At 42.0% G+C, this 16,375-nt stretch overlaps 1 protein-coding gene across 1 annotated transcript; it reads right to left on the reverse strand.

Moving 5' to 3' along the window:
• Positions 1-463: 463 nt before the first annotated feature.
• On the reverse strand, positions 464-12,643 carry LOC124279309. The gene is made up of 10 exons (XM_046715121.1): positions 12,432-12,643; positions 11,676-11,759; positions 11,110-11,267; positions 9,569-9,619; positions 8,906-9,006; positions 6,411-6,528; positions 6,048-6,156; positions 4,422-4,534; positions 3,802-3,947; positions 464-3,604 (listed from the first exon to the last, which is right to left on the reverse strand). The coding sequence occupies exons 1-10, from the start codon at positions 12,601-12,603 to the stop codon at positions 3,502-3,504; spliced, it is 1,155 nt and encodes a 384-aa protein (XP_046571077.1). The 5' UTR covers positions 12,604-12,643; the 3' UTR covers positions 464-3,501.
• Positions 12,644-16,375: the final 3,732 nt, after the last annotated feature.

Here is a 16,375-nt window from a genome sequence, read left to right on the forward strand (position 1 = left end):
CCTCTGCTTTGTTCGTCATCAAAATTATGTCATGCGCCATCAGTTACTCATGCCCCATCAGTAGCATATGTCATGATGTTGTGGGACCAGCACATAGCCTAGCTCCCAGCCCTGTGCATACACCTGTATCCATGGACAGTTTGTCATTAGGTTTTACAACAGTATACATATCAATGCATGCATTTCTGATTTTTCAGTTCCTTTTACATGTTTTCAATAGTATGTGAGACAAGAGTTTTAGAGAACATTATATGACAGTGTGTGTAACGTTGTATAACCATTTCTTGAAAGCCAAGGTAATAATCAAATATACTATGTCTAAATCTATCATTCTTTGAGAAATTTGTCTTGTTGTTATACTCCCATTATTATGTATTTTACTCCCATGGTTTTTAAGCATCTAAAGTTGTACACATCACCCTTGGTTCTCATGATAACTTCACAGAAGTGTACAAGGAAGGCAGCTATTTTATACACTGTTTAATCGGAAAATGCAAGTTTTAAACATGTTTTTCTCCCTTCGCATTACTGTGTACTGTTGAATGAAAGTGCTGGACCTGTTCAGTAGGATATGATAATAGGTGAAGGGAGAAATATGTACCTTAAACAAAGTAACTTCTACAGAGACATGTTTGTCTCAAATATCACATGGGACGCATAAGGCTACTTCAAGAATTTCTGTCAGCACATTCATTAATGTAAACCAAAACACATTTAATTTGCCAATTACCTAGTTGGCTACTTTTTGTGATTTACATAACTTCATTCTTATGTATTGTAGTTTGTGTCTACACTATGGACTGCATGCAACCTCTGTATCTTCCCATGCTTTGTAGTGGTGACAGTAGCAAACCGTGCTGTAGATTTTGGCCAGCCTTGGACAGGGTAATGCACTAACCATGCAGACTCATACTGAAATGAATAGTTAGTTGTAGCATAGTTATTCTGCTGATATGAAACATTGGTGCAATTTATTTGGTTTTAACATTTTAATGGTATCTTACTCAATTGCATGTGTTCATTAGTGATCATGTCATTCCCCAACATCAATAAAACAGCTTCTGCAGCTTTTCTGTCTTGTCTTATGTTTGCAAGGTAAACCAAACAAGGCTTACATTACTCCAGTAACTGGCACCAACAATCCTTGGATAACATGGTGCCCCAAACAAAACAGCATGGTGTGGTTGGTACCAATCACATGGTAATGACTTGCTTGTAGGCCAGTCTTGGAGGGATCAGTTTGTCATGGATAACAGTGACTACACTTGCCAGGAAAATAAGGAACACTGCTCTTCTGAACTGTACATCATATACATTGATAGTTTTGAACACACAGCTGCACAAGTACAGTCACATAGGCTATATTTGATAGATATATAGAAGCGTCATACTAGTGCATTTGGATTCTCTGCTCCCATGACATCTTCAAGTTCAATACAAAACATCCAAATGCACTAGTATGTCGTTCTATATTTATTATATACCCTCTTATCTTGCATTAATCTGTTACTTAATAAAACAAATCATAGCGTAGCGATAGGTGTTCAATATGGAATCTGGGGTGCAATACGGAATTTGACAACATCATCCGTATTGCAACCCTGTGTTATTATCGTAAGTTTACATGGGTATATAATAAAACCTCAGACACACAGGTTTTAACACCTAAGTTCAATGTTACTACAAAGGTTTTAACACCTAAGTTCAATGTTACTACAGATGTTTTAACACCTAAGTTCAATGTTACTACAAAGGTTTTAACACCTAAGTTCAATGTTACTACAGATGTTTTAACACGTAAGTTCAATGTTACTACAGATGCTTTAACACCTCAGTTCAATGTTACTACAGATGTTTTAACACCTAAGTTCAATGTTACTACAGATGTTTTAACACCTAAGTTCAATGTTACTACAGATGTTTTAACACCTCAGTTCAATGTTACTACAGATGTTTTAATACCTAAGTTCAATGTTACTACAAAGGTTTTAACACCTAAGTTCAATGTTACTACAAAGGTTTTAACACCTAAGTTCAATGTTACTACAGATGTTTTAACACCTAAGTTCAATGTTACTACAAAAGTTTTAACACCTAAGTTCAATGTTACTACAGATGTTTTAACACCTAAGTTCAATGTTACTACAGATGTTTTAACACCTAAGTTCAATGTTACTACAGATGTTTTAACACCTAAGTTCAATGTTACTACAAAGGTTTTAACACCTAAGTTCAATGTTACTACAAATGTTTTAACACCTAAGTTCAATGTTACTACAGATGTTTTAACACGTAAGTTCAATGTTACTACAAAGGTTTTAACACCTAAGTTCAATGTTACTACAGATGTTTTAACACCTAAGTTCAATGTTACTACAGATGTTTTAACACCTAAGTTCAATGTTACTACAGATGTTTTAACACCTAAGTTCAATGTTACTACAAAGGTTTTTACACCTAAGTTCAATGTTACTACAAAGGTTTTAACACCTAAGTTCAATGTTACTACAGATGTTTTAACACCTAAGTTCAATGTTACTACAGATGTTTTAACACCTAAGTTCAATGTTACTACAGATGTTTTAACACCTAAGTTCAATGTTACTACAAAGGTTTTAACACCTAAGTTCAATGTTACTACAGATGTTTTATAACCTACGTTCAATGTTACTACAAAGGTTTTAACACCTAAGTTCAATGTTACTACAAAGGTTTTAACATTTAAGTTCAATGTTACTACAAAGATTTTAACACCTACGTTCAATGTTACTACAAGGTTACTACTGAGGTCAATGTTACATGGTTGTAACAGCTGAGTTTAATGTTACTAATGAAATTCAAATATCTGAGTTCAAATTCACAAGGTTCTACTTCACTGTTAAGATGTACACAATTATGGGGGAAAAAATTCTTTCGGTTTTCCTCCCAAATGTACATCCATCATCAACACACAATCCTAGAGATTTCATGTCTTGCCAATGTCTTCCCATATACAGGTATCAGGACACAATCATGGTGTAGGTATCTCTTGTTGAAGTCTCCTCCCTGTCAAACTTCCTATAGTCTTTCACAGCATCTGTATGCACACACCAGCACTAACAGATAGCTGGTAGATCTTCCACTGTTGATGTCCTTGAACTACCTACACAGATGACCTTGACACCAGCAGTTGCATACCCAGCTGTCCTTCACAGCATCTGTGTACAGACATGAGTAGCAACAGATAGCTAGCACTTTAATCCACTGTGGATGTCCTTGAACTTCCTACACACATGACCTTGACACCAACAGCTGTAGGACTTGCTGTCCACATCTGTAGACAAACATTAACACCAGTAGTTGACTTACAGTCCCATCCATCAACACCATCCATCAACACCATCCATCAACACCAGCAGTCGCAGGACCACCTGCTCAGACGTGTTCTGTTATCACTGTGACAACCAAGAACCTTCACCACAACACACAGTTTCCATGCCCTCCCATTCATGTTACTGTGTACTACGACAGCACCAGCCCAGCAGAAACACCACCGACGACGATAGCTGGGACACACACGAGAGAGTGGAGAGATAAAAGTCCTATTCCAGAGATGATATGATCACTGAAACAGAAATAAACTCAATCAGAAACCAACCTTCTGATTGGTACACTAAGATTTGCGTCAATGACTTTCATCTACTTAATAAGGTAAGTAAATCCGTAACCTTCAAGTAATAAACAGGTAGTCTTGTACATAGCTACCACTAAAACCCTCAAAATATCCTCCTGTGTTCATGGTTAGTTCAAAATGTAGTTCACCTTGTGGATCCAGAGGCAAGTCTTGCCCCAAACATGATTAGAACTCCTCCAATGAATGCAGACAATTCACTGACACCTGTTGGCACATTCTGATTGGCTGATTTTGAAATGTATGCTCCAATCACAGAAGACAGCATAAACAGGACCTGGACAGAGTAAACAGGAAGATGAATTGTTTTATCACATCCTCAAAATACTTTTGTGCTCTGAATTTGTAGTCATTTCAACATGTCACTATTTCCAGGCTTGTGGTAGTGGTTAGTCTCTCACATACGATCATGATCTGAAATCAGGCAACTACAGACCTATTTTTAACTTTCCAAATTAACTCATTCAAACTATTAGATTGAGATGTTTGGCTAAAACAAGCCATAAATAATAAGAGTTGTTCAACCCAGTGGTGTTTCACTACAAGTACATATATCACCATTAGAAACAAAACATGTTGTGACTAGAACCGAGACCTTGTACTGGAATTTACCAGTGTGTGATCTATGAAGACAATAAACATTGTTGCAAAACTTTTGTCCATCAGTATATGTCATGTCAGCAAGGATGTACCTCACAGATCAGTTAGCCTAATTCCAGAGCGGTCACCATGTGTTGACCCTACACCTCACCTGCCACCAGTGTGATACCCCTGATCGGAACCTGGCAAGATACGGCATTTTCCTCCGCATCCACCTTGACATCAGCACCTGGGACATCACGGTGCAGAAGCTAGTGGATCCCCCTAGGAGGTGAAAAACACACCCAGTGAACTATTTAAAGTCTCAACACTTGAGTGAAGAACCACATATCAATAATCATAAGGCAAAGACATCTAAATTGACTGCTCAGTAAGGAAATATCAAAAATAATTAAGTATTGCCCAATCTCTCAATACAAGAATAAACATGCTATTATAACAAGACAATATGTCTCTTCTTAACAGGCTCTGCAGCTCCTAAAGTTTAGGACACATAAAGTGTCCTGGAGCATCACGAGAGGCACCTGCAGCATCCCCATCACTACACCACACAGCTGGGGGGACCACATCAACTCCACTCTGGCAGACCTACCTAGAGTGTCATGTAGCATCACCACAAGGGGCACCTGCAGCATCCCCATCATTACACCACACAGGTGGGGGGACCACATCAACTCCACTCTGACAGACCTACCTAGAGTGTCCTGGAGCATCACCACAAGGGGCACCTGCAGCATCCCCATCACTACACCACACAGGTGGGGGGACCACATCAACTCCACTCTGGCAGACCTACCTAGAGTGTCATGTAGCATCACCACAAGGGGCACCTGCAGCATCCCCATCACTACACCACACAGGTGGGGGGACCACATCAACTCCACTCTGACAGACCTACCTAGAGTGTCATGGAGCATCACCACAAGGGGCACCTGCAGCATCCCCATCACTACACCACACAGGTGGGGGACCACATCAACTCCACTCTGACAGACCTACCTAGAGTGTCATGTAGCATCACCACAAGGGCACCTGCAGCATCCCATCACACTACACACCACAGGGGGGACCACATCAACTCCACTCTGGCAGACCTGCCTAGAGTGTCATAGCATCACCACATCACTGCAGCATCCCCATCACACACCACACAGCACCACATCAACTCCCACTCTGGCAGACCTACCTAGAGTGTCATGTAGCCAGGGGGCACCTGCATCCCCATCACTACACCACACAGGTCATCTACACATCACCACAAAGGGGCACCTGCAGCATCCCCATCACTACACCACACAGGTGGGGGCACCACATCCCCATCACCACACAGGTGGGACCACATCAACTCACTCTGGCAGACCTACCTAAGACCTACCTGAGCAGACCAAGGGGCACCTGCAGCATCCCCATCCCCATCACTACACCACACAGGTGGGGGACCACATCAACTCCACTGGCAGCACCTGCAGCATCACCCAAGGGGGCACCTGCAGCATCCCCATCACCACACAGGTGGGGGACCACATCAACTCCACTCTGGCAGACCTACCTAGAGTGTCATGTAGCATCACCACAAGGGGCACCTGCAGCATCCCCATCACTACACCACACAGGTGGGGGACCACATCAACTCCACTCTGGCAGACCTACCTAGGGAGTGTCATGTAGCATCACCATCACCAGGCACCTGCAGGCACCTGCATCACCATCACTACACCACACAGGTACACACCACACAGGTGGGGTGACCACATCAACTCCACTCTGACAGACCTACCTAGAGTGTCATGTAGCATCACCACAAGGGGCACCTGCAACATCCCCATCACTACACCACACAGGTGGGGGGACCACATCAACTCCACTCTGACAGACCCACTCTTGGACTACAATATAGCAACACCTTCATTATGAATCCTGAGCATGAAACAAGACAATAAAATTCTGATAAAGCAGGCGTCTCTTTGTTTGTACATTTGTGTGAAATTGAGTTTTAGATATCATTTAGTGTTTACAGATAATTAAAATAAAGACAGCATTTAAGCTTGATTTTATGTACATTTCCATTTTACAATAAGCACTGTATATTGGAGTCCACTTTGCCAAGGCGTGCCAACAGGTAACAACGTGGTCAAGTTACGCACGTCCACTTCCATATCCCAGGGGTCCAGCAGCTCAGGGCAAACGCCGCCATGGAGACCATGGCTGCCAGAGGGAGTGACAGCGTGAAGTACGGTGCACCCTGCGTGTCCTGGAGGCTGGAAAACAACACATGCTAGTCTAGACTATTGTAGAGTCACAATTCCTTACTGAGCTTACAGAAATGTGATGTTAAACTGGTTTATATCATTGAATGAAGGTGTAAGTGGAGCATGCTATTAGGACTTATTGTCATAGACTTATATTGAAAGCACACACTATACAGACGAAGTATGTCTTATATAGTATGTATATCTGACCTAAATACATCACTATTGATGACTGATCATGTGACCATTCACCACTATAACAGATATTGATTCGACTTATTATGAAACCTCTTTACAGTTGAGTTGGCACCGAGGGGATTAGGTTACATGAGGTTCAAGATTATCTCCCCATACAGCGATGGCACCCAGGGGATCACATGAGGTTCAAGATTATCTCCCCATACAGCGATGGCACCCAGGGGATCACATGAGGTTCAAGATTATCTCCCCATACAGTGATGATGACCCAGGGGATCACATGAGGTTCAAGATTATCTCCCCATACAGTGATGGCACCGAGGGATCACATGAGGTTCAAGATTATCTCCCCATACAGTGATGGCACCGAGGGGATCACATGAGGTTCAAGATTATCTCCCCATACAGTGATGGCACCCAGGGGATCACATGAGGTTCAAGATTATCTCCCCATACAGCGATGGCACCGAGGGGATCACATGAGGTTCAAGATTATCTCCCCATACAGTGATGGCACCCAGGGGATCACATGAGGTTCAAGATTATCTCCCCATACAGCGATGGCACCCAGGGGATCACATGAGGTTCAAGATTATCTCCCCATACAGTGATGGCACCGAGGGGATCACATGAGGTTCAAGATTATCTCCCCATACAGCGATGGCACCAGGGGATCACATGAGGTTCAAGATTATCTCCCCATACAGCGATGGCACCGAGGGGATCACATGAGGTTCAAGATTATCTCCCCATACAGCGATGGCACCCAGGGGATCACATGAGGTTCAAGATTATCTCCCCATACAGCGATGGCACCGAGGGGATCACATGAGGTTCAAGATTATCTCCCCATACAGCGATGAGGGATCACATGAGGTTCAAGATTATCTCCCCATACAGCATGATGGCACCCAGGGGATCACATGAGGTTCAAGATTATCTCCCCATACAGCGATGGCACCCAGGGGATCACATGAGGTTCAAGATTATCTCCCCATACAGTGATGGATTATCTCCCCATACCCGATGGGGGATCACATGAGGTTCAAGATTATCTCCCCATACAGTGATGGCACCGAGGGGATCACATGAGGTTCAAGATTATCTCCCCATACAGCGATGGCACCCAGGGATCACATGAGGTTCAAGATTATCTCCCCATACAGTGATGGCACCCAGGGGATCACATGAGGTTCAAGATACACATGGAGGGATCACATGAGGTTCAAGATTATCTCCCCATACAGCGATGGCACCCAGGGGATCACATGAGGTTCAAGATTATCTCCCCATACAGCATGATGGCACCGAGGGATCACATGAGGTTCAAGATTATCTCCCCATACAGCGATGGCACCCAGGGATCACATGAGGTTCAAGATTATCTCCCATACAGGATGGCACCAGTGATGGCACCGAGGGGATCACATGAGGTTCAAGATTATCTCCCCATACAGTGATGGCACCCAGGGGATCACATGAGGTTCAAGATTATCTCCCCATACAGTGATGGCACCGAGGGGATCACATGAGGTTCAAGATTATCTCCCCATACAGCGATGGCACCCAGGGGATCACATGAGGTTCAAGATTATCTCCCCATACAGCGATTGCACCCAGGGGATCACATGAGGTTCAAGATTATCTCCCCATACAGCGATGGCACCCAGGGGATCACATGAGGTTCAAGATTATCTCCCCATACAGCGATGGCACCCAGGGGATCACATGAGGTTCAAGATTATCTCCCCATACAGTGATGGCACCCAGGGGATCACATGAGGTTCAAGATTATCTCCCCATACAGTGATGGCACCCAGGGGATCACATGAGGTTCAAGATTATCTCCCCATACAGCGATGGCACCGAGGGGATCACATGAGGTTCAAGATTATCTCCCCATACAGCGATGGCACCCAGGGGATCACATGAGGTTCAAGATTATCTCCCCATACAGCGATGGCACAGGGGATCACATGAGGTTCAAGATTATCTCCCCATACAGCGATGGCACCGAGGGGATTAGGTTACATGAAGTTCTAGATTATCTCCCCATACAGCGATGTGCGTTCACCTATGCTTGTACTCTCTCCTTGTGCCAGGTTTATGCTGCTAACCCACTGAGACACCATTCCACAACAAATTCCACACATATTTGCACCTTTAAAATGAAAGTTAAAACACCCACAAATATTGCATGTAAAGTTGTCTCGGCTTCAAGATGTTTGTGAGAAACGGCTCCAACATCCCGTACAGGACAACTCCCACCAAGCACCCAGCCAGCGTGACCCTGACAACACACCACAGAGTGGACACCACGTGTACACAGGGACACAACTGATATCCGACAGCATCTTAGAAAATGGAAACTGTAAACAGTAGGTAAGGTCAGAGAACATGCATCAAGCTGTATATCTGTCATCAGTGTAATGTTAAGTTGCTGATACCCATGTCCCTTTAGGATTGACACATCCAACAACAGTGCACTCAGATATAGATACATTATTACTGTCAATAATTCTACAAAACATTATCTTTATGGAGCATGAGTTTCAGTAGCTTACTATCTTGGCCTCTCACAAGGCTTGAACTGTTTGTGTGTAGTCTATGACCACATACCACCACCCAAACAAATTTCCCCTACCCCTTGCTATAAGCTGTACTGCCACAAAACAAGCATACCAGGGCACTACATGGGCACCCCACCCTCAGCCCCCAACCCCCACCCAGATCTCACCTGCACACCTAACCCCTGATCCAAGCTGTACCGCCACACAACAAGCATACCAGGGCACTACATGGGCACCCCACCCTCAGCCCCAACCCCATCCTCAGCCCCCACCCAGATCTCACCTGCAGACCTGACCCCTGCTCCAAGCTGTACTGCCACCATGGCTGGGGCCTACAACAGAATGTGCTGATGAGAGTCTCCAGTAAGTCAAAACATTACAGCTTCAACAATCATTGTTATCAGAGGTTCAGGTAGTTCTGGCTCCAAAATCTCCCTGATGCCATATAGGGCTTCAATGAGTCCATATTTTTGGACTCGAGTACTCGAGGGGTGAGACTCGACTCGGACCCGAGTACTCGAAATTCATACCTTTCAAGCAAACGATCAATTGTCAAGATAGTTACCTAATCATTTTAAGAAGTGAAATCTCAATCGATGTTTAATATTGACTCTCATCTGCAGACTTGTAACAACTAATACCATACAGCCACACCGTGTGAGGAATAAACTATTTAATCTAGGTGTTAATAAAAACATTATCAGATGGGTTAAAGAATTCAGGGTACATAGAACTCAGTATGTCAGTGTCAATGTTTATCAATCTTCTTTTCTCTCAACCTCTACTGGAGATCCACATGGATGTGTTACTTCATCCGTACTCTTCGTTTTGTATACCAATGACTGTTACTTGTCAATATATGACTAGTTTACTGTGAAATTTGCAGATGACGCCACTGTTACTGGCCTAATTTCTGATTCTGAACATATTATCGTCAAGGCATTGACAAACCGTAATGACAGTTTTTTATCAAACCTTTTTTCAAAGTGTGTTGACCTACAATTTTCTATGTTGGTATGGGGATCTGTCTCATCGCAACAAAAACAGACTTTTCAAAATTGTTAATACTGCTTGCAAAATTTCTAGAGTGTATTTCGAGTATATTCAAAAAGGCAGCAAAAATTTGATATGATAGTTGACATATTTGATCTCACCAATTTGAACTACTTCCTTCTGGATGCTGCTGTCGATTACCTTCCCTCAAAACAGAGCTCGACAGTCTTTCATACCATCAAGTATTCGTGAATGCAACAAATATTTTTGAATCACCATCATGTGATTAGAACTAGAATTTTTCAGCCTCTTTACCTATGTGGTTAATTAAATTATATCATGTCAGTTTTATTTGTAAATAGCATTCGTTTTGAGCATGTAATTATTGTGTATATTTTTGTGAACTAAGTATATATTCATTTTGAGACAGTTTGGATGTATGAGAATTTCCTCTGGGATAATAAAGTTATATCTTTTTCTTAATATTAGACGTTAACGGACGCTCATGCTTAGCACATGGCAGACAGTCCGTCAACGTCAATAATTCGAGTTATCTCCCCTTTTCGAGTCCTCGAGTCCTTGAAAATGGACTCGAGTCCAGCTAAACCTGACTCGTCCTCGAGTACTCGAGTACCCGTGGAAGCCCTAATGCCATACATCAACTAAAAAGACAGCATGGCATCCAGATCCCCTGAGTTTTGTCCTACAACAGCATGATTGCTTCTTACAACAAGCTTGGGTTGTTGGAAGCCAGGTCTAACCAAGGGTTTTCTGTTCTTCATGGGTCCAAAATCCAGTAGCACAAACAGATACTGAAATATCATCTTACTGCTCCTGAGACTGTCATCCCTGCTCCCAGAATTCCTCCACCGATGATGCTTGTGACAACACCCTTGTCAAGGAAGCGCAGCTGGAAGCGTTGTCGTGCTCGCTGGAAGTGTTCACTCGTTGCCGGAATCATGGCCATCAAGGACAAGCAGAACATACCTGGCACAGTGGAAGGGAAGGTGAGCTACAGCTTGAGACATCACACAATCCATGGCAAAGTAATTAAAGCTGTTTATACATCTAACTGTCATTGACAATAGAAAACTCAATGGCCGCCCAAGTCCACATCATCATCAGGCCATGGCATGCTGCTACCTTTACAGATTTGGGGCCCAAAATTCAGGATGGTAGGTCAAAGGATTAAAAAAGTAACAAGAACAATGCAAATATTTTCACCTGTCACTTTTAAATTTTAGTATGTAAGTTTTTAGAAAGTCTGGCCCAAATTCTACATATCCAGATAATCAGCTAATCTATTCTCTCAAGATCTAGTTTACTACTGTTGAAAGAGAGGACCCTTCCTTAGAATCCCCTCTGGGAATATCACTGAGAGAGATGCAGACTCACTTGTTGCTATGGCAGCAAGCAACATTTTCAGCAGCAGGAATCTCTCCAAGAAAAGCTGAGCTGTGACAGCAGAGGGTTCAAATGCTACAACAAAACATAACTTATATGCATTTTCAACATCATACTGGATATGAAAACTATTCATAGTGACCACAATGAGCAGTTTATTCTCATAGAACATAACATGCATGTGTATGGAATGGTATTTAAGTGTAGTAGTAGTAGTAGTAGTAGTAGTAGTAGTAGTAGTAGTAGTAGTAGTAGAAGTAGTAGTAGTAGTAGTAGTAGTAGTAGTAGTAGCAGTAGTAGTAGCAGTAGTAGTAGTAGTTATTATATGTTATTTATGTAGCGCACATATCCAGGCTACAAGTGCTTGCTCAAGGCGCAGGTATAGTTTTCCCTAATACTACTAGTAGTAGTAGGGAAAACTATACCTGAGCCTTGAGCAAGTACGACTAGTAGTAGTAGTAGTAGTCTGTAAAATTATATATATTCAGAGACTAAGCATTAATCTATAGTAGTAGTAGTAGTAGTAGTAGTAGTAGTAGTAGTAGTAGTAGTAGTAGATGCACGGTAGGAGATGCACGGTGGTGTGGTGGTAGTATTTGTAGTTGTGGAATCAGCAGCTACCTTGTAGTTGGTAACAGCAGCAACTACAATGGCTGACATGCTGGTGGTGAGTGGTGCTAGAGCGTGACGTTGTGCATTCTACGACTAAGTATATGTATCTATCACTGTATTCAATGCTGAACATACCTTTACCCTTCCCTGCTGCATACCCAAAATACCCGCCACAAACTGATCCAGTTGCAAGCTGTAACAGGACGCTTGTATACGACGTGTGTCTTGATTCATCTTCGTCCACGTTTCGAGCTGATTCCTCTGTTATATTGAGGCGTCCTCGCCCATGAAGGCGACTTGAGTCCATTACACAGGAGCCACACACGTGTCTTTGTTGTTGCCGGAAGTCCGCGCGTTTGACAACCGGTGCGTTTTGGCGAAACTACCTTAGTTGCGAACATTGTTTCATTGTTATCGTTCTTTTTCAAACAAAATAAGAAACCTTCTCTTTGAATAAAGAAAAAACATGTTCTAGTAATTTGCCGAAGTTAAGATTTTAGTAGTTGGTACGAGGAACAATTTGTTTTGGCAATCGATCGGAAAACATCGCACGTAGCAGGTCAGCAGGAATAATTTGTTGTTTTTCTTCTAATTTTCAAGTTTTAATGATACTTAAAAGGAAGGTACACTTTGTAAGTCGTGTGATATCACCTTCATGAAACTTATAAAGTGTGGATCCGTGAAGATCCGGGTTAGAATTTGTCTTCTGCAACCCATGATTGTCGTAAGAGGCATCTATCGAGATAGGGTTGTGAAGCTCACAGATTGCGTAGATCGAGGCTCATGATGTTGATCACTGGATTGTCTGGTCCAGACTCGAATATTTACAGACCATATATATAAACATCTATATTGTACAATCTTAAACCACTAATTCAACCTTTCGCTATAATATTATTATTACTTAATTATTTTATGGTCTTTGCTGAAATGGACCACTTCAAGGATATAGCTCCATGTGCACCTCTGTAGTGTACATGACCGTTCTGTATATCACGCAGATTCTATAAATTATCTCGGTGGAAATTCACTAAACTACTACATGTACTTTTCTTGAACACACTCTGAAATAACCTTGAAGAAATTCGATATTTTGAAATTTCGTTTTTAATTTGGAATATTCCACATATGAATTTATTAAAAATACGTAACAGATGCGTAAGCGAAACATTTTACCAGGTTAATAAATTCAAGACAACTTGTTTGTTTGTTCTGTACTATTGTTGTAGTTTTCTTAAAACTGACAGGATTCATGTAGGCTTCTATGGAGTATTTCGTTCAGAACAATTTTATAATATCATCAGACTTGTATGGATTACAAATTTTATGTGAAAATGCAGAAATATTTTAGCTTCCCGTAGACGACCAAATGCAAAGCTTCTGTAACTTCCTGGACAATGAATGACATGTTAGAATTACCCGTAGAAGCTGCAAGATTTAATTCACTTTAAGGAATCATCACCCACCAGTACGAATACAAATTTGAAAACCAAATTCCGTTTATCAAAATGGTAACTGCAAAATATTTTACTGTGATTATAAACCAAACCTGAAATTTGGTAACAATTTACTTGCAATATGAATACACAAAAAAGTTCATCTCAACAGAGACCATATGCCAGTACATGGTCTCTGATCTCAACAATGCCGGAAAGTATGGTCACCATGACCATGTCCTTGTCACATACTTCTCAAATCATGGTTGTCGTGATTGTATGAACTGGAATAGTCCGCCCCTCGCATGATAGACCACGTCCTTGTCACATACTTCTCCAATCATGGCTGTTGTGATTGTATCAACTGGAGTAGTCCGCCCCTCGCATGATAATATTTGACAGTATCCTCCTCACACTGGTAACCAAGCCTCGAATCCTATTCCTCATGAACAGCCTGCATCAGTTCCCGCAGATTTTTAACAGGATCTCTAGCTGTTCAGCGTTTTTCAGATGGGCAATACCCCTCGAGAACGATGTGGTCTATGTATTTTTTAATGTTTGTATGTCGCCATGTATACTGGACAAAATGGTTAGGGATATATGTAAATTTTGAAATGATTAATAATGATTCATTTATTCATTGACACACTGATAAAAAATCAATCATAAAAATACCAATATCCCTAACTTATTTTGTCCAGTATATATCACACTTTCATATTTGAAATTAGTCATCACAATCGTGTGCATTTATATGTCATTCGCGTTCATGACATGTTGGCCTTACCCAACCTGTGTGTACATCTACTTCACCAGGGAATGTCCGTTTGTACAGTTTTCTTTGTTTAACCTTTCAGGGCGGTTTCTACACGTATTCACAGTTGAGATTGCTGGTCCTTCACAGGTGATGGTACCTGTTCGTAGATCTACATTCCCATCTGGTCCTTCACTGGTGATGGTACCTGTTCGTGGATCTACATTCACAGCTGGTCCTTCACAGGTGATGGTACCTGTTTTGTACATCTACATTCACAGCTGGTCTTTCACAGGTGATGGTACCTGTTTGTATATCTACATTCCCATCTGGTCCTTCACAGGTGATGGTACCTGTTTTGTACATCTACATTCACAGCTGGTCCCTCACAGGTCATGGTACCTGTTCATAGATCTACATTCCTATCTGGTCCTTCACAGGTGATGGTACCTATTTGTACATCTACATTCCCATCTGGTCCTTCACAGGTGATGGTACCTGTTCGTAGATCTACATTCACAGCTGGTCCTTCACAGGTATTGGTACCTGTTTGTACATCAACATTCCCATCTGGTCCTTCACAGGTGATGGTACCTGTTCGTAGATCTACATTCACAGCTGGTCCTTCGCAGGTGATGGTACCTGTTTGTACATCTACATTCACAGCTGGTCCTTCACAGGTGTTGGTACCTGTTTTGTACATCTACATTCACAGCTGGTCCTTCGCAGGTGATGGTACCTGGTCTACATTCACATCTGGTCCTTCACAGGTGATGGTACCTGTTTGTACATCTACATTCCCATCTGGTCCTTCACAGGTGTTGGTACCTGATTTGTACATCTACCTTCACAGCTGGTCCTTCACAGGTGTTGGTACCTGATTGTACATCTACCTTCACAGCTGAGATTGCCGGCCTTACACAGACATAGGCTAAACACAGCAGCCTCATCTGTTAGTGTCTGTAATCTCACTTACACGAATAGACGGATCAAACAACAAACCACGTAGTCTTATTCATATTCATTTAATCAATTTCACAACTGAAAACAATGTGCACATGACAATATCACTGTGGTGTCTAAAACAAATACATAATGCTGCTGTACTGAGATCATATGTTAATTCATGACACTGTAATATTTCCTTATTTCAAAACATTTCATGATTCTCCAAAAACATTCTTTACATATTTTGTATACGAATTATACAATTGCACTTATTACATATTATTTCATGAGTAATACAGCCAGTCATCACCATAGTAACTGTGTTACTACTAATGTGTATTGATATGGCTGTAAGTCTGCCTGCTGCCTGTAACAATATCCCAGTCTTCTGATGTATTACTTGCATTATCACATGGATTGTCATCTTACTTCATCATCAACATGAATGTTTCACATATACTGCATATGTCGGCCATGTTTGTTGTTGACCCAAATCCCTGGACAGCAGAGTGATGGTTTTCAGTAAATAATCTCTTTGCATGTTTGTGCCTGCTACAGTCCCACCACCCCCCGCCACCCAACACCCATTATTGATCCCTCCCGTGTCAATGTGTCCCTTTTTGAACAGACTGGTTCTTGGCAGTTCTTGTGCTGTGGGGGCGGTGGGGTAATCTAGTGGTTAAAGCCTTGGCTCGTCACGCCAAAGACCCGGGTTTGAATCCCCACATGGGTACAATGAGTGAAGCCCATTTCAGATGTCCCCCGCCGTGATATTGCTGGAATATTGCTAAAAGCGGCATAAAACCAAACTCAGTCAGTCAGTCAGTCTTGTGCTGTGTCACCTTTATGATGCCCAGAGAAGAATTCATGTCACAGTGTCTCCTGGTAAATCTATCTTACGTTCTCAGTCAAAAAAAGAAAAGAAATTTCATCACAGGGCC

The sequence above is a fragment of the Haliotis rubra genome, unplaced genomic scaffold, assembly GCF_003918875.1.
Source record: "Haliotis rubra isolate DU_JTF1 unplaced genomic scaffold, ASM391887v1 Scf25, whole genome shotgun sequence".
In the NCBI taxonomy this organism is placed as follows: domain Eukaryota; kingdom Metazoa; phylum Mollusca; class Gastropoda; order Lepetellida; family Haliotidae; genus Haliotis; species Haliotis rubra.